This window comes from Danio rerio, chromosome 22 (genome assembly GCF_049306965.1).
Source record: "Danio rerio strain Tuebingen ecotype United States chromosome 22, GRCz12tu, whole genome shotgun sequence".
Taxonomy (NCBI): Eukaryota; Metazoa; Chordata; class Actinopteri; order Cypriniformes; family Danionidae; genus Danio; species Danio rerio.
The window spans coordinates 12,618,856-12,638,300 of NC_133197.1; the positions used below are offsets into that span (position 1 = coordinate 12,618,856).

Genomic DNA, 19,445 nt, shown 5'->3' on the forward strand with positions numbered 1-19,445 from the left:
CCTCCAGGAATTGAGTTTGAGACCCATGATCTAAAATATCTTAATTTGTGTTCAGAATATGAACAAAGGTCTCAGGGGATTTATTCCTAACACAAAGGTGAGTGTAGCTAATAACCGAATTTTAACTTTTGTGTAAACTAACCCTACCTAAGCTAATTTTGAAGAAAAAGCATTACGTACCGTATCTACAATTGTAATAGCTGGAGCACTGAAAAACTCGCCAATGATGATGACGAGCAGAATCAGGAGAAAAATGGCGTTAACCTGGTCCATGTTATACTCAGGGGGTGGCAAGTTTGGGTTGGTTGTGGTACTCTTGGTAGTGCTGCTAGATGTTGTGTTTGTGCTGCTGGGGGTTGATGTTGAGATGGACGTGCTTGGCTTGGGTTGTGTGGTTGTACTGGTTTGGTTAGTTTGTGTGGTGTTAGCCAGTTCTTCAGGTGCCGGGGTAAAACTCAAGTTTGAATCTCGTTTGATTCGATGTTCAGAGATGTAGCCTGAAGATTGACCGGAGGAAAGGATGGTTCGCCAAGGGTATTGTCCAATTAGATCCCTGCGCCGTCTCATTTGACTAGTTGAACTAGTGTTGGGGAAGAATGTTTCATTAGAAGGGGTAGGGTGGACAGTTGGTACCTTGGTCGTTGTCGGGATGGTCTCCTCTTTACATGCCATAATTGGGGGCTTCACAATGCCAATCCCAGCATTGAAAAGGATCCAGCACAACATTGAGAACAGCAAGACTGCTTTTCCTTTCCTATATCGATCTGCGACAATGCCCCAAAAAGGGGCACTGCAGAACTCTATGAAATATCGGATTCCCACTAGGAGACCACTTTGAGTTGGATTCATCCCCAGCTGCTTGTAGTAGAGAGCAAGAAGGGGATGAAGGGAACCATAGGCGGCATAAAAGAACAAATAAAACACTTTTGACACAAGAAGGTGGCGGTTGACGCGTAAGAACAACCGTTCACAGCAGCTCAATTCGTGTTGAGGGGATGGAGTTGGCGCTGTATCATTTGGTACATCATTTTCAGGTGGTTGAGATGGTGACTGAATCTCAAGTGACAGGCGGTCAAAGCGCTCAAGGTGTTTCCTCTTCAGCTCCTCCTCATCTTCTGTTAAGATGGCCACTCGGTCGTCTGCCATCTTTTCTGGGGTGCTTGATATTTCTGGTAGGGTCAAAAAACATACAAAAGTATGGATTATTTTAAAAATGACATTTTCAATTTATATTGGATGCCATTTGTAAATAGGGTAATAGAGCTGCACAATATTGGAAAAAAACTGACATTATGATTTTATTTCTTTGCAATATATTGTGATATAAATACAATTTCACCAGTTTCACTATTACTACTATAATTACTATTATAACTACTACTTTAGATTGATTGGGAGGATTTGTAGGGGAGAGAAATGTAAATATATTTATATGTAATTTATTCAGGGTGTCTATGGGGTCTTAAAAAGTATTAATTTAAGGCCCTTAAAAAGTATTTAAAAGTCTTAAATGCTACTTAAAAAACAAAGGGGATGCCTTTCAAAAAATATGGATGCCTCTAATGATCCTCTAACTCTATGAACACATCTGATGTATTTTCACAACGTGTGACCTTAACCACGGCATAACTTTGTGTATTATGTTTTTTGTATTTTGTTTGTATGTTTATTTATTTCATTACTATTATTATTTATTTATTTATTTATTTAATTTTATTTCTCTTTGCCTTTTTGCTGCTATACTTGTTTACTGATACATTTGTCTTTGCCCTTTTTTGTTTACGTTTGTATGTTCATTAAAACCAATTTAAAAAAAATGTCTTAAATGCTATTTTGCAAGGTATTAATTTATTTATTTATTTTTTATAAATTTTGAATATGCAATGTATAGTTGTATGCTATAGTTTGCCTGAATTTAATCTGAGATTATTAGGATGCTGTGTAGTTTATGAAATTAATAAAAATCTCCAAGTTTACTGCAGTAACTGAGGCATCACCATTATTTCTGCAGCTCTATAGGCGCCAACCTGCTGAACTAGCTAGATTTAATAGATTTTTATTCAGTATATGAATAACCTTTTAGATTTGGATTAGTTTCTTACATTACAATGAAGTAAATATACTGTAAGTTAAAATCTCTCCAGTGTTTTGAGTTGAAACCTAAAATGGTTATAAATACTTAAATTGTATGGAAAGAGTCTTAAAAAAAAGTTCTTAAAAGGTACTGAATTTCACTCTCTGATTCTTGTATATACTCTATTATATACATTTCAATGCTTCCAACAGGTTTTAAATATACTTGCGGTGGTAGCCGGATTAAAACACACCTTTTACACACAACATATGGTTACCTATATGCGACAAAAAAGTGATTTTTAACAATACTTTTATTTATTATACGCTATCTTTTCAATGGATTAACATTTTAAGAGTCATTTAGATCAAATAATTAATTATTTAATGTTTCTCTGACTCTTGCCACTGTGCACATGGTGTACTTAGGGTAAATTAGGCTTAAAATAATGAATGTAATTTATTAATTAAATAAAAATGTAATGCAAAAACACATACAACTGCTTAGAAATCGAAACCAAAAGCCAATTCCTGGATATTTTAGGAGATTTAGAAACCCCTGACGGACGCATTTTTAAGTCCCAAAAAGGTGCGTCTCTACAGAGCATGTGTGATTGTGTTTGGGAGTGTTGACAATTGACTGCACACATACAATGACAAGTAGGAAACATGTAGGGCGAGAGGAGATTTTCCACTTGTTAATCGATTGCGGATGTTTGGTTATTAAGCGGATACAAAAAAAGTGTAAAAGATAATGATCATAATAAAAAAATAAAGTGTCACCAATTATACCTGGGAGGCTCACCCAAGTAAAGTCTATGTGTGGGAAGCACTGCATTTATTGAACAAACAAACTATCATAAATAAACACAATGGATCAAATGTTAAAGTGAAATAAATCACGCTTTATAGTTTTCGGGAGAGAGTAAGAGTATTTAGGTACAGCAATTGTCATATACATAAATTCAATAAAATGAATTAGTGTGTGTGTGTGTGTGTGTGTGTGTGTGTGTATGTATGTGTGTGTATGTATGTATGTATGTATGTAAGTAAGTATGTATGTATGTATGTATATATATATATATATATATATATATATATATATATATATATATATATATATATATATATATATATTCAAATAGGGTCAATATGGACACACAAGTTTTACATTTACACATGATCACTTACTATAGTATCAAATTCCAATGCAAACTAAAGCAAATTTTTTACTAGCCATTTACTCCCCCACATGGTGGTTCTAAACGCTTCCTCTGTTGAACAAAAAAGATACTTTGAAGAATAGTCATTGACATCCATACCACACTACCAAAAAAAAAAATGGTAGTTGATGAGTATGTTTACATGGACACTAATAATCTGATTTTCATAAGATTAAGACAATACTGTGATTAAGGGTGCTTTCACACCTACATTTTTGTTTCGGAATGTATCTCGTTTGCCCAGTTAGCGCGGTTTGTTTGGCATATGTGAACAGGGCAATCGCACTCTGTTCCGCACCAAAGTAATCGCTCCGAGATCGCTTGAATGAGGTGGTCTCGGCTCGATTGAAACGAACCCTGGAGCGGTTCGATTGTAGTGAGAAAGCGATCCGATCCGAGCGCGGTTGTATCACTGTGTTTTATGGATATGTAATAGGCATATACGGCTATATATGAAAAGAGAATTATGAGTGGGGTGGGAAGTTTCGCGAGTCTCCGGATTCCCGCAAACGAGTGATGATCTCCCGGTAGTCTCGCGTCTCCCTCCAGGTCCTCAAATAGGCATCGTCGCGCACCCTTCTCACCCCTCCCCACCGCGTCTCTCCTCAGACACGTCGCGCGCGCACCCAATCACCACCAAACCACCACCTCTCCTGACAGTTTAGCGGGACGCTGCAAAATAAACCCTGACACTCTGACCAATGTAAGGAGGGTTTACTCACACGTAACTTGTTTTAGCTCTTTTGGTCCGATTAGAAACTTTGCAATGTGAAAGCGAACCGCTCCAAGAGCAAAGAGCAACAATGTAACAATTGTAATCTCTGTTTCGGAACAACTGAATTGATTCACAGGTGTGAAAGCACCCTAAGAGTCTACCATGTAAAAGAGCAATTTTTGATTATTTAATCTGATTAAGGTCATAATCAAACTAAAGAGAAATCAAATTAACACATGTGGAGTGTGCCGATTTTAATCGCATTATTGAAGTGCAGTACATGTAAACACAGCAATCAAACTATTACCGTCATGTGGGATTTTCACCGCATTTTGCAACAGAATATTCCATATACACACAGCTGTTTGACACTATTCTCTGCACCTACCGAGTCAGTTAGGGACCACAGACACAAACACACACTTAAAAATGTGGAGGTTTTTTTTCTCCCATTCGACATGTGTTAGCACTTCCAGCAGTTCATACTCGCATCCAATATCTCGTTTGTCAAGGAGGGCATGCTTGAAATGTTCCTGAATGAAAGTGGAAGGGTCAAACTGCAACTTAAGTCCACAAATTAAAAATGAAACACCCGAAACTATATGAAATTCCAGAGGAAACGTGGATAGCGCGATGACACAATGATGGCAATCGAATTATGTGCTATAACATGAAAAAGCGGGATCATGAAAGGTCATTCAAAAAGCAACTCATGCAAACACCTTAATCATATTATTGTCATATTCAGATTAGGGAAAATAATCTGATGACTGATGTCCATGTAAATGTAGTCAATGACTACCAGTTTCCAACATTCTTCATAGTATCTTTTTCATGTCCAACAGAAAAGTTAAATCTCAAACAGGTTTGGAAAAAGTTCAGGGAGATTAAGTTGTAGTTTTAGGTGAATTATCAGTTTAAGTTATATTGTGTTTTGATATTAAGATTTCTGTTAGCTTATTTGAGGATTCTTTTTATTAAATTCTCTTTGTTTTTAAGCTTTTTACCCCCCTCGGGAATTTTTATATGCGAGTGAACTATAATATTAACATAGATTTGCATGTCTGTTCTGATAGTTCAGCAGAGTTTTATTGCAGCAACAGAAGTATCCTATTCACAGTATGCAAATATTCTGTATGAATACCCAGATAACATACTACATTCTCCAAAATAATCATACTTTCAAAACAATAACATCATGAGGTAAAAAGGCATTTGACAATATTTCACATAATGCAATATGTTTTTTTGGTGCATACTGGACATACAAAAAGTAAGTATCGGGCAGTGTATATTGGGTATTCATTAGTTACTAGGGTACATATTTTTTCATTTATTACAGGTGCATAACATGAGGATGTTTATTGCACAATGACGTCATCGAGGTTTATAACGCGCCTGTCTAAAACGTCATACTTTTACGGAAGTATCATAACTTCCTTAACTGCTTTGTCATTTAATAAAAGATAAACTTTATACTTCATTCGTTATTTAGTCTTACAACTAATTTTAGAAAGCATTTTCTTCTTTGTCTTACAAGAACATGGCCAAAACAGGAAGACCGGTCTAAAAAAAACATCCCTTAGTCAAGTAATGCAGGAAATGGAGATGAAAAATACAAGACTCAGTATTTTGAATCGTTACATGTTTACAGTAAAATAGACACACACACGCGGAGTGAAAACAGTCATTGTTTATTTACCTGTAGCCTCGGCAGTTCCAGGTGAGTCGGTTACTTTGAAACAGTTCGATAATGTAGTTGGTTTTCGTCCATTTCCGATTATTATTTCGCGTGACGAACTGTGTTTTATGGTTTCTGCCAGTCCAAACAGGCAAATTCCCCTTTATTTTAGATCCTGTCTAGGCATTTCTGTTGTTTGGTGGCGAGAATCCAGAGTTCACCTGCACACAAACTGACTTGGGGCTTACGTCATGAATAATAATGAAGTGCTGACGTTGCTCAGTATCATATTTCTCTTTTCGAAGGCATGGCTTCTGAATAGTAATTCAAACGTGCTGACGTTGATGGACAGCCATCCAATCGTAAAGACCTGTAATTTGAATATCAAGTAGGTCGCTTCAATGAAAAGGAGGGCTCTTGAATATTTTACCATAAAAGACAATACCAATGGAGACACACAAGAGCTACCGTATTAATTAAATACCACAGTTTAGGTAAAACAACCATAGTTAAAACTATTGATCAAAACAATGGTATCGTAATGGATGTAAATTACCAGCTGAAGGTGATTAAAAACATTATAACGCACATACTACTGTGATATGACATACTTTGTTAGGAATGTAATCGTAATAATAAATAGGATCAAACAAATACTGTTCTGCTACATCACATGAATTGGGCGTAGCTGTTTTACAAGATCAAGAAGATTCTTCAACTCCTTTTGTACATTGTTGCAAGCACTGTTGAAAGTCAAATCGAGAATAGGCAGATCTGTTGTCCTCAAGCAACATGCTTTTTTTAGAGATTGGCACTTTTTAAAAAAATGCTTTATAACTTTTGTTGCTATTGTAGAGAGTAGCATTTGCTGTTTTTGTTTACATCTTTATGGCTGAATAAATAGATCTTAAGTACTAAATTGCATATTTTCCTCAGCCCTATTGCTTTATTAAAATATATATAATCATCATTATTTTTTAAATAATTTATCTGAAAAAAAAGTTTTGATTAGAAATATACATCTGCTTTCTGGATGAACAAACCAATTTTTTTAATGCAACTTGTACTTTGCCACCACTCAGGCCTTCATTTTACACCAATACGCAAAAACAGTTTTCTAGCGCCATCTTGTGTTCACAAACGAAACACCTATTTTGGTTCGTCTTTTTCACTTCGCAGAAAATTTACGTCCATTTCAAACGAGTCCAGGTAAGTAAGTTCATAAATAATATTTTATTTTCAGAGCATCTGCCATTCTCTCAATACAGCTGAATAAATACACATAGCAATTATACATTAATTCATTTTTTTCTTTCTGTATATTTTACACTCATTTTTTTTACTTGTTCAAACTAAAATGAGCTGAAACAACACAATTCTTGAGATTTTATTGGGACAACTTATTTTTTTATGTTTAATGCACAAATTAGCTAAAAGTGTTAAGTTAACTTAATTGATTTGTGTTGGGATAACATGAATACATTGTGGAACCCTGCATTTCTTATAGTTTACACCGTCTTTTGAATAAGACCATCAACCTGAGTCATCTCATAGAAAATCACCTTTAAGATCTGATATTTAAAAAACAGAGATCTTCACTGCCTGGCTGAGATACAATATAAAGTGGGTCAGACCAAACAAGAAGGACTACATTAAATTATAGTTTTCCACGCAATGTCTTTAAAATATGGAAATTCATATAACCTCAGTATTTTCAATGCAATTTGGCGCCTGCGTTTTGGTCTTTTTTTACACTTTGACAACCAAATAGATGCTTGAATCTATTTAACTGATTATATTTGAATTACATTACAACATCAATGCTTTAAAAAAGGGGCCACTAATCTCGGTCTTGGAGGGCCGGTGTCCCTGCAGGGTTTAGCTCCAACTTGCCTCAACACACCTGCCTGAGTGTTTCAAGTATACTTAGTAACACCTTGATTAGCTTGTTCAGGTGTGTTTGATTACGGTTGGGGCTAAAATCTGCAGGACACCGGCCCTTCAGGAACAAGTTTGCTCAGGCACATGCACACATAGGGCTCAACCTGTGCAGTGCACATGCCCTTTTTAGTCTTGGATAGAAAGTGCCCTTCCAAAATGATCAAAAGTGCCCCCCGCGACACCCCCACCCCCCTATTGCCCTTAAGTAAGCGCGAGACAACACCGCTCTTGAGTGCACGCCCCCCCTCCTCCCCCCTTTTACCGGAAGTTCATCATTAGCTAAAAAAAAACACTAGGGCTGCATCCAAAACCGCCTACCCAGTAGCTACTGCATTTGAATTTAAATGTCATACTCGGTCATTAGAAAAAGTATGTTCTATACAGTATGAATGGAATTCGGACGTACTACATCCGCCATTTTGTCATGGTCACGTGACCCACCTGCTTCAGTTGTGTCGCTTTAAGCCTGGTTTATACTTCTGCGTCAAGTGACCGGCGTAACCCACGGCGCACGCAACGCCCGTAGCTGTGCATTTATACTTCTGTCTCTGTTGGTCTGCATTAACACTTCCGAAACGCTACTTGGCAGTGAGGTGTAAATGTTCCTCTGTGTCGAGTTTCTTCACTGCGGTTTTGCTTTTCCTAAACACTTCTGGGATGTACAAGTGGCTCAAACTCGCTCATTTTGAGGTAGGAACCTCGGACGTGCAACAACTTTAACTATTAGGTAAATACAAAACAAAACTTTCCATCCGGAGCTCCTTCACGGGACTCCACACTTGTAAACAATCGCTCTATCAGGCTCGCACCATTCACGCGGCTCTCGGTCCCGCCCAGACTCGTCAGCGCTACCAAGCTGACCAATCACAGAGCTTGCGCTACGCGTCGTTGCGACGTGTAGTTACATTTTTTGAGAGGTGCACAGTAGCGACGCTGACGGAAACGGCGAAGGGCTATGTGTCAGCGCCGTAGCATACACTGGCGTTTGACGCAGAAGTATAAATCAGCCTTTACTCCCCTTCATTAATTCTCTCGTGGGGCGTGCATGGGATGCGCATTTCAGAATCTCGCCGGAAATAGTAAGTCATCCGGGTACTTCTCGCATACTGATTTTTGAATTTTATGAATTTGGACATACTACTCTGCTAGCAAACTGATTTTAGCATACTGTATAGTATGGAAGTACGCGGTTTTGGACGCAGCCTAGCTGTGAATATTGCCCATTCAGTTACAGTTCACGTGAGATTTTATCATCTTAATAAGCAATCAGAGTTTGAGTTATTGATTAATGTATATTTTGTCATTCATTCAGTCTTGTGATCCACAGGACACCTCGCCGACTTCCGTCCAATGCTTTTCCTTGTTCTTCTTTTTCCTTTTTTTCTCCGCCATGACAATTGCCGCCACAACCGTGATGACCACAGTGATTGTAATGACCAGGACAGTAACCATCTCTGCAACACAGAGCTCAACCGCTTTAAAAACAGTGTGGTTTCCGTTAAATTCGTCGTTAAATGAGTAGCAAGTGAGGCTGTCGTAGTCATCCAGAAAGAGCCGTTTGACGTTACAGAGCTTCTGGAAGACTCGTTGGAGATCGCAGTCACACCGCCAGGGGTTTCCCCGCAGCATTATGTGAGTGCTGTACGTGTTGAGACTCAAGAAGGTCTTGAATTGAATCGTGGAGAGGTTGTTGTTGGTAAGGTCTAGTTTACCAAGGCTGGTCAATGGTGAAAGTACCCCGACGTCCAAGCTATGTATCTGGTTGTGATGCAAATTTAAGTCTTCAAGATTTCGCAGCATGGAAAAGATACCATTATTGAGGATCGTTATTTTGTTCCAGTCAAGTTGTAGCTGGCGTAGCGTACTTATGGACCCAAACGCCCTCATTTTGATGGTGTGGATGGAGTTATGGCTGAGATTGAGTCTTTGTAATGAGTCCATGTGGAGAAAATAACTGCTATCCATGCTGGTTAATCTGTTCTCAGCCAGTGAAAGACCTTGAAGGGAACTGAGACCCTTTGAAAACCCTTCACTTAAGGATAATATTTGATTTCGACTCAAGTCCAACCACCTAAGACCTTCCAGTAGAAAGAACGCCCCGTCTGCTAACATGCTAATATTGTTGTCGTTCAGGTAAAGGAAATGCAGTTTTCGTGTGGTGTTGAAGGCTCGTGGGGGGATGGTGTTCAGGTGGTTGTGGGACAGATTCAGGGTTTCTGTGAATGGTGGAAGAGCGATGGGCAGTTGGGTGATATTATTGTTGGAGCAGTAAGCACTTTTGAATCCCTCATGGCAGATACAGTCACAGGTGACATTGTGGCCCATGGAGATAGACTGGACTTTCAGCACCAGGGGAAGAACTAAGAACAGATGCATCCTGGAGGTTCTGTGGAAAAACTAAAGGGGTTTGCATTATTAAGCTATGTCTCAGTCAAACCTACTGGCTTACAGATATAATATTCCAGATGTTTAATACAAAAATCTTCATATTAAAATAATAACAATAAGGATACTAATTACACAGTATGTAATGAAATGTGACATGACAGAAGTTCTGTATAATGTTTTACATATAAAAAAATATAATAAACAATAATAATAACTATTATACTTTACCATAATTAATATTTCTCAATACTTGATAAATGTTATTTATTTAAAGTGTTAATTTGAACCCAGACTCAAATATTTTTCACTATAAATAATAAATGAAAACTTTTCATTTTAATAATATTCAAATACAACGTAATATTTTAATTTAGTAATTTAACATAGTAATTTTAGAACAATAATAATAATGATAGTAGTTTTTATTATTACTATAAAACATAATTATGCATTTATCCATTTTCTTTTCGGCTTAGTTCCTTTATTAATCTGAGGTTGCCACAGCAGAATGAACTGGCAACTTATCCAGCATATGTTTTATCAATGGGAAACACCCATACACATTCATTCACACACATACACTACGGACAATTTACCAATAGTGCATGTCTTTGGGCTTGTGGGGGAAACCAGAGCACCCGGAGGAAACCCACGTGAACACGAGAAAAACATGCAAACTCCACACAGAAATGCAAATTGTCCCAGCAGAGGCTCGAACTATCGACCTTCTTGCTGTGAGGCGATTGTGCTACCCACTGCACCACGTGCCACCCCCCCCCAATAAAATAATTAGTATATAATCTAATCTATATCATTGTCTGAATAACTTAGTATTTTAATTTTTATTAACCATTTTATGTAAATGAGTTGTTTTATCTGAATTTTACCTAAAAAAAGTTTACAAGAATTATAATATTATTTGAATTTAAAATATTTAGTTTTTGATGCCCAATATTTTATCTCTATGTTCATTATCATACTGAATTGTGGATCCAGCACAGTTTTGTAAAGCTGTTAGATGCTGTGACTCAAATATTCTCCATTGTAAATATTCGGTATGACAGCTGAGTAAACAAACATCCAAAGCTTGTTATGAAATTACTGGTCAAGGATAGTTTGATATGTGCATGAACGGAAGCTTTTGAGTTCTGCATAGCGTCATAAAAATACAAAGTACAATCCATTAACAATACAAAGTGATCTCACACTTTGGCATATTGGGTTCGTTTTTTAATAATGTATCATATTGTGACATGCATATCACACGTCCTGGACACAGATCTTATCGTAAACATCCTATCAGAACATTGCTCTAGGGTTTATTTCAGTTCTAAAAACTTAATGTCAACTTACATCATCAAAAGTAAGTATAAATCGCCCTTACCAGAGTTTGGTGTCTGTCATCAAAGGAGCAGCCAAAGGTGTGTGTTTGTGTCTGTGTACATGAAACAGTGTCTGGATCTGGGAGGGAAACGCTATTGTACAGTAGCAGCTGTTGGCAGAGAAGAGAAAAGAGAAAGAGCAAAGTGATTAATATTTCACGCTGTTAGCGGAGGGCACAGACACAGCGAGAGGGTGCAAACTGCAACACTTCAGGAGGGCAATTATGAATTTTACGCTTTCAGTACTTGAACATTGACACATGACACATTAGAAACGAACTTCAATTGGGTAAATGTTTTCTAAATAGGAAAATAAAGATGTTTGACAACAAATACCATGATATGTTTGGTGGTGTCATGACAATTGAGGGTATCATGATGATTAATAAACAACAATAGTTTCATCTCGAAAAGTGTTATGGCGGACAACTAATTTTATGTCCAGACAGACTAGCACACAGGTATGCAGTCCTACTCCTTGTTTAGCTCCTACTCTGATTACTCAAAGACTTGTATAATCTTAGGCTAAAATCTGTTGTGTTTGATTGTCATTGGGACGTGTTCATCAACAGCTGTTTAATGGCTGTTGCAACCAAATCTTCCTTCAGATAAGGTTCTGGCTGTGGCAGAAGTTTTCCAACACTTTATTGCTTGACCCCACTGGTCCTACACCACTCAACCCACTCCGAGCTGGGATCAAACTGGCGACTTTCCACATGTGTGTCAGTTGCTCTACGAACTAGGCTAAAGACCATAGCCTCCTCTAGCATCTGTCGCTAGAACACCTTTTAGAGGCCAGACGAGTGAGGTTTACTTGCACAGCACTTCACTGGCCTCTGCTACACCTGCAATGTGACTTCAGCTATGACCTGACTTCAGCTATCGAATCTGATGACACAATCAGTACGACAACTTCAAACAACCACGAGAAATGTCTAAACAACATTTTGTTTTGAGATGTTGTGAGAAAAATGCAACATTGGCCCTCAAGGACCAAGTTTGGACATCCCTGGACAAGCAATATTCAATAATTTTTTGTGCTTCATGACTGATTCTGACACATTTAGGATGTCGACCAATAAGAGCACAGAAGCTCTTCCTTGTACAGTTTCCAAACAAGGCAAAACGAAAGCAAGACAATGCGTGCCGCTAGGTGGAAATAGATATTGCAGAAAAGTCTTGCTGTCTCTGGAAATGTGTCACTAGTTCCACCTTCTTGATGACATCATGTGGATCATTTAGGAGGACAGCAAATGATAATTGATCAGGAAGACAAAGGTTTTTTGACATGACAAGGAATTAGGAGTAACATAAACTAAGTGGCTGTGATAAGTAGGGTGGGGCAACAACATGAGCAGTACCTTTACCCCACAACCTCAACAGGGGCTCTAGGCAACAGTAGGACAGGGGTATTCCTTGGTTGAAATTGCAGTCCAGGAATGTGTGCCGCTAAGGGAATTGCCTATAAGAATTGAGGATTTCGTGCCTATTTGAAGTATTTCTCCAGCTCTTGGCTTCAAGTTCCACAGAGGAGACTGAGAAGGATAAAAAGAGAAGTGACAACAGTGAAAAAAACAAGATAGAAGCAGGCCAAGTCCATTTTATCTCATCCACGAGGCACTGCCTCTTACTTTCATTTTGTTGTTTAATCAATTTGAAATCATAGTGCTGTCGTGGCAGACTTAGCATTTGGGTTAAAAGACAAATGAGGCCACAGAATGGAGACAGAAGTATAAAGAGAGTCTCGAAAAAAGTTAATTGTCTCTTGAACACACTGCTGCCTCCTGGTCCTCCACCAGCTGAAAGACCTAAACTCATGATAGGGTAAATTAATAAATTGTCAAATAGACTCCTTCAACCCCTAATTAGTCGGCAATGAGTTCTCAGCAGTATGTTCAGGAGCCTGATTTTATTCTCACCTCTCTATAATTCTCTATAAGTCTTCCTCCTATACCTCAGTTGCCATAGCCACTGTTACAGCCTACCTAGGGAGTAGAGTCTCATGGGTCTCCCCCTGTCAGAAAGGGCTGATGGTGGTACATGTGATGACTGGGATATGGCTGAGAGCTTTGGGAGCAGAACCAGGCTGTTTTAATGAGTGACACTTGTACTACACACCTGTCCTACGTAGAACTTCGATGACCATGAAAGAAGAGAGGGAATAAGGGGGCCACTGCATGGTCCTTGAAATCAGAGGAGTAATTGGCGACTAACAAAAGTGATAGAGAAGTCCACATCCTTTTATCAATCTGTCTATTTACCACATCATGAGTGTACACTTGGACCTGGAGGTAGCAGTGTGTTCAAGAGCCTATTCTCATCTCTCTTGACTCTCATCCTACTATCTCCTTTCTGTCGCCCCATCTGTCCCCAAATGCCATGCCCGCCGTGACAACTGCCCATGGGAAATGGAAGTAGAGCACAGGCTACCAAGGGGCACTCTTCGCCTATAGGGGCCATTGGGGTTTTAGTAGTCAAGACCATATGGAAGTGGAGCAAGTCTTACAAGTGTTATTAAATGACAGCTCAACACCATACAAGCCTCAAGACCCATGGAGAAGCTAGAAAGAGGATAAAAGGAGGAATGATGGCAGTGAGGAACAAAAGAGGACCAGCCCTGGCCCATTTTAACCTTCTGTTTTATGTTAAAGTGACATTTATTCTTGAGGACCTGCCGCTTACTTCAGATCGGTTGTTTATTTTGTTGATAAGTTTACATTAATCTTCATCAATTCATGCCTCCTTTTCCTTGCAACTATGAAGTTAACCCTGGGGTGATGGAGGGCATGTGGGTTAGGTGCTGCCATCCACAAGGTGACAGAGTAGATTTACTCAAGAAACTGATATGCCAGTGTATGATCCCATAGAATGGCGCATTATGGGATAGTCTTTTATACATCGAAATATCAAGCTCGTAATCTCCCTTGCATTGAAAAAAAGATTTCACCCATGAGTGCGGTTTCCTCTCTCACATCAATCTATACATCCCACCCATCTACATGAGGATGACAGATTTAACGAAACAAAGATCAAAGGTTAAAACCAGCTTATTTCTTTATGTTTGGGATATTACTAGAGGGATAAAACTGAAAAACCCTCGTTGAGCTCTGCATCTATCTTCAAATAGGAAAAGGAAGGACGGATAGACAAAGTGGGATTAGATCTAAAGCTCTGTAAAACCTCATTCTGACCTGCATATGTTGAGTTCTGAACATAAATGTTAGAAAGGCAGAAATAATATGTAATATTAAAAATATACCGGGGCAGCACAGTGGCACAATGGGTAGCACACACTCAAGAAACTCGCCTCACAGCAAGAAACTCATGGGTTCAAGCCCTAGCTGGGTCAGTTGGCATTTCTGTGCAGAGTTTGCATGTTCTCCTCATGCTTGCGTGGGATTCCTCTGGGTGCTCCGGTTTCCCACACAGGTCCAAATACATGTGGTAGGTAAATTGGTTAAGCTAAGTTAGCGGTTCATTCCACTGTGGCTACCCTAATCAAGGGACTAAGCCGATAAGAAAATTAATTAATGAATATTATATATATACAAGCCCAAATACATGTGGTAGGTAAATTGGCTAAGCTAAGTTGGCGGTTCATTCCACTGTGGCTACCCTAGATTAATAAAGGGACTAAGCCGATAAGAAAATTTATGAATGAATATTATATATATACCTTACAGTTTTTTTTCCCATTTTTATGTCACTAAGTCATGATAGGATTGACCTAACTTGTTTTACTCGTCTGCAGATTTTGGACGGTGAGACGAGGTGGGCCGCCGCTGTTCACCTGAGCCCCTCAGATCATGTAACCGTTCAAGTATCTGCTGAAGTAGGGTTGAGTTTCATCAGTACCTCTGATATAAACTACAGCTCTGACCTGAAACAGTCTTGTTGGTCCATTACATGGTTTTTGTTTTGTAAAGTCTATAGTATTTCCTTGCTTATTTTTAAAAAATTATGAAGGAATTTATGAACAATGTTAAATACAGGGAATGTCATTATAAAACATTCAAAAAGACTGACTGACAGACAGATAGAAAAAAGAAAGATATATAGATGGATATGAACAAAAAGACAGACAGATACTACTCACATCTGCAGCTTCTCAACGATGGACGTCCAGCGTTCTCCAGCCTCCGGCACCTAGACTGCAGCTCTGAGCAGAAAGTTTGACCGGAGGAGATTTGGTTGTGAGCCTGGTTTCTCTCAATTTTTTTCCTTCACTTTCGTCAATTAGTGAAGTTTGTTCCTCGCCACTTTCACCACTGGTTTGGGACTTGTGGAGCTGCACATCAATGGATTTGCTCTTCAGTGTTTGGACTTTCAGCAGTGAAATTATACCACACTGAATTGAACTAAACTGAACTTCAATTTACTACAACTTCTATGTTAAGATGCTTTGACACAATCTACATTGCAAAAGTGCTATAGAAACAAACATGAATTGAGATAGATAGATAGATAGATAGATAGATAGATAGATAGATAGATAGATAGATAGATAGATAGATAGATAGATAGATAGATAAAGATAGGTAGGTAGGTAGGTAGGTAGGTAGGTAGGTAGATAGATAGATAGATAGATAGATAGATAGATAGATAGATAGATAGATAGATAGATAGATAGATAGATAGATAGATAGATAGATAGATAGATAGATAGATAGATAGATAGATAGATAGATACTCACGGTTGTAGATGCTCTGTCATCAGGATTCAGTGTTGTGAGTGAGACGGTCATTCTTGAGTCACAGGAGTGATTTGTGCTGTTTGCTGGATTAAAACACTTCATCTGGCAGTAAACACAGCAGGAGATGTGCAGCACGACTAACACACATCACACTGTAATCCTGGATTACAGGAGGGTCAATTCATTTCCATCCAATCGTTTTATTCTATTCTGTTTGTCTGTTCGTATATTTGTATATTTCTTTCTGTTCATTTCTATCTATCTATCTATCTATCTATCTATCTATCTATCTATCTATCTATCTATCTATCTATCTATCTATCTATCTATCTATCTATCTATCTATCTATCTATCTATCTATCTATCTATCTATCTATCTATCTATCTATCTATCCATCCATCCATCCATCCATCCATCCATCCATCCATCCATCCATCTATCTATTTATCTATCTATCTATGCTACCTGTCTTGTCTTTGCTAAAAGTCTTGTCATTGATCCCAGTTGATCATTTGGGAAATTGACAGAAAGTATATATATTTTCTGATGAATCATCTGTTGAGCTGCATCCTAATTATCACAAATACTGCAGAGGACCTATTGGAACCCGCATGGACTCAAGATTCTCACAAAAATCAGTAAATTTTGGTGAAGGAAAAATCATGGTTTGGGGTTACATTTAGCATTGGGTGTGCGAGAGATTTGCAAAGTGGATGGCAACATCAACAGCCTGAGGTATCAAGACATTTGTGCTGCCCATTACAATACAAACCACAGGAGAGGGCAAATTCTTCAGCAGGATAGCGTCCCTTCTCATACTTCAGCCTCCACATTAAAGTTCCTGAAAGCAAAGAATGTCAAGTTGCTCCAGGATTGGCCAGTCCAGTCACCAGAGATAAACATTATTGAGCATGTGGGGGGTAAGATGGAGGAGGCATTGAAGATGAATCCAAAGGATCTTAATGAACTCTGGGAGTCCTGCAAGAACGCTTTCTTTGTCATTCCAGATGACTTTATTAATTAAGTTATTTGAGTATGTATAGATGCAGTTTTTCAAGCTCATGGGAGTCATAATATTAATTCTTTTTCAACTGCACCATGACTTTATATTCGATACTGTACATAAATAATCATAATATAGACGCTTTTGCCTTTCATTTAATCCACTTCTGATACCAAATGATCAACTAGAAGTCAAGTTATTATTTGTTGTTCTTAAAACAAAATCTGTCAGTTTGTCTGCTGTTTGCTCTACTTTGCAGTTGAAGTCATGTAGGGTTTTGTGTTTTGGTAACTAGACGTAAAAAAAGACAATAGGTTACTGTGAGGTTGGGTTTGGTATAGGTGTTGAATTAAATAAATAAAAACAAGGTTACTATAAGGTTGGTTTAAGGGTTGAGGTGTAGATGTTAGTAAAACACAATAGGTTACTGTGAGGGTTGGGGTAGACGTTAGTAAAACACAACAGGTTGGACTTTGTGTCATATTCAAGACATTAAATAAATGAAAACTCCAGGAGGTTTGTACAGCCCACATGGAGCTCAAGTCCCATCCACTTAGATCGGACCAGCCCATTTGGAGCTGGCTCCAACCTTTGTTTATACCCTTCCCATAGAAACACTGGTATTGGTGCAGAACATGCAGTTTACTTCTTGACCAACAGAGGTCAACACTGCTTCACATTTTAACATCACTGCGTTCGGGAGAAAAACAGTGGAGCTTGAGGAAGCAGTGTGTGCACAAAAACACAGACCACCCATTACAATCTGTTTATAGCAGAGCTCTAAAACAGCACCTCTCTCTCTCTTTCATTCTCTCTGTCTAACAGAGTCTCATCCAGCCCTCCTGTAAACATTCACTCTAAAAACAGTGAACATGAACTTAAATCAACCCTAGATTAATTAAGGGACTAAGCCAAAAAGAAAATGAATGAATGAATATTTTATTCATCCATTCATTTATTTTATTTTTCGGCTTGGTCCCTTTATAATTACGGGGTCGCCACAGTGGAATGAACCGCCAGAAAATATTTTATTATAGACTTAAATGTTATAACTACTAGTAACATAACTAAAGCATGCATTAAATAATAAAAAAAAAAAAATCAATAATTTCTTCAGGTAAAATATGTATATTAATATTAAATACTAATATTAAATATTATTAATTCTTAATATTTATATATAACAATGGGATTTTTAAAATATGAAAATAAGGCATAAAGTATATAAAAATTAAAACCTGTATGTAGGCCTATATTAAATTATAAAGTAGGTCACACTTTGCAAAGCTTCCTTAGTTAATGTTAGCTAATGCTAATTACTAATGTAAATATGTTATCATAAGTATTGAACAATGCTTGTACAGCATTTGTTAAACAGTTTAATATTTACTAATGCATTATTTAAACCAAAACAGTATGCTTTTTAACATTAGTTAATGCACTGTGAGAGAACATTTTCATTTACTAACATTAACAAAGATGAATAAATACAGCATTAAATGTATTGTTCATTAGTTATTAACTAAATAATACAACCTTATTGTAAAGTGTTACCATCAAGTCTATAAAAATAATACATAGTAACAAAATAATATGTTTATAAATATTTATGGAAAACTGTATTTGCTTAATATACACTAAAATATAAATAAAAAAAATACATTTTATTATACGATATTGCGGCGACACGGTGGCTCAGTGGGTAACACTGTCACCTCACATCAGAAAGGCAGATGGTTCGAGTCCCACCTGGGTCAGTTGACATTTCTGTGTGGAGTTTGCATGTTCTCCCAGTGTTGGTGTGGATTTCCTCCAGGTGCTCCGGTTTCCCGCACAGTCCAAAGACATGTGCTATGAGTGTGTATAAATGTTTCCAAGTACTGGTTTGCATCTGCTGTGTAAAACATATGCTAAATAAGTTGGCGGTTCATTCCGCTGTTGCGATCCCTGATGAACAAATTGACTAAGCCGAAGCAAAATGAATGAAAGAACATACAACTTTACAATATAATAACATAAAAAAGTGGTAATATAAAAAATACAGATCCAAAAATGAGTCCATAATTAGGATAATAAACATGAATATAAATATATGCAAATTCATTATTTCGAAATATATGTACATTTTTTACAAAACACTTTTATATAACGTCACAAAAAGACATTCAAAAGTAAATAAAAAAAATATTGCATTCATTCATTCATGCTGAATTAATAAATTGATCAGAGTCTATCCCACATCCAGTGTAATATTTATGTCTTTATGTTCAATTAATGAAAGAAGGCTCTGTCAAATTCTGCTTCTTCACTCTGTAATGCCAAAGCAGCAGAACTGCAGTATAA

At 37.6% G+C, this 19,445-nt stretch overlaps 2 protein-coding genes across 4 annotated transcripts in view; both read right to left on the reverse strand.

The window, feature by feature from the left end:
* Positions 1-5,945, reverse strand: part of mfsd6a (major facilitator superfamily domain containing 6a) — a 19,319-nt gene extending 13,374 nt beyond the window's left edge. Inside the window, exons 1-2 of one of the 2 annotated variants that reach the window (XM_005161679.5) lie at positions 5,714-5,945; positions 181-1,169 (exon numbers count right to left, since the gene is read on the reverse strand). In XM_005161679.5, the coding sequence (XP_005161736.1) occupies positions 181-1,146 (966 nt within the window). In that variant the 5' untranslated portion in view covers positions 1,147-1,169; positions 5,714-5,945. Of the gene's footprint in view, positions 1-180; positions 1,170-5,713 lie in introns of those variants that run through there. The other variant, NM_001083056.1, reaches the window with a different exon arrangement.
* On the reverse strand, positions 5,714-16,433 carry LOC100151486 (uncharacterized). 2 transcript variants are annotated; one of them, XM_073937417.1, is made up of 5 exons: positions 16,098-16,433; positions 15,500-15,691; positions 12,765-12,938; positions 11,406-11,513; positions 5,714-10,030 (listed from the first exon to the last, which is right to left on the reverse strand). In XM_073937417.1, exon 5 carries the CDS (start codon positions 10,007-10,009, stop codon positions 8,942-8,944), a length of 1,068 nt encoding a protein of 355 aa, XP_073793518.1. In that variant the 5' UTR covers positions 10,010-10,030; positions 11,406-11,513; positions 12,765-12,938; positions 15,500-15,691; positions 16,098-16,433; the 3' UTR covers positions 5,714-8,941. The 2 variants fall into 2 exon arrangements, with proteins under 2 accessions (XP_073793518.1, XP_068072542.1); XM_068216441.2 differs by lacking the exon at positions 12,765-12,938 and having other exon boundaries at positions 16,098-16,366.
* Between the last annotated feature and the right edge of the window lie 3,012 nt (positions 16,434-19,445).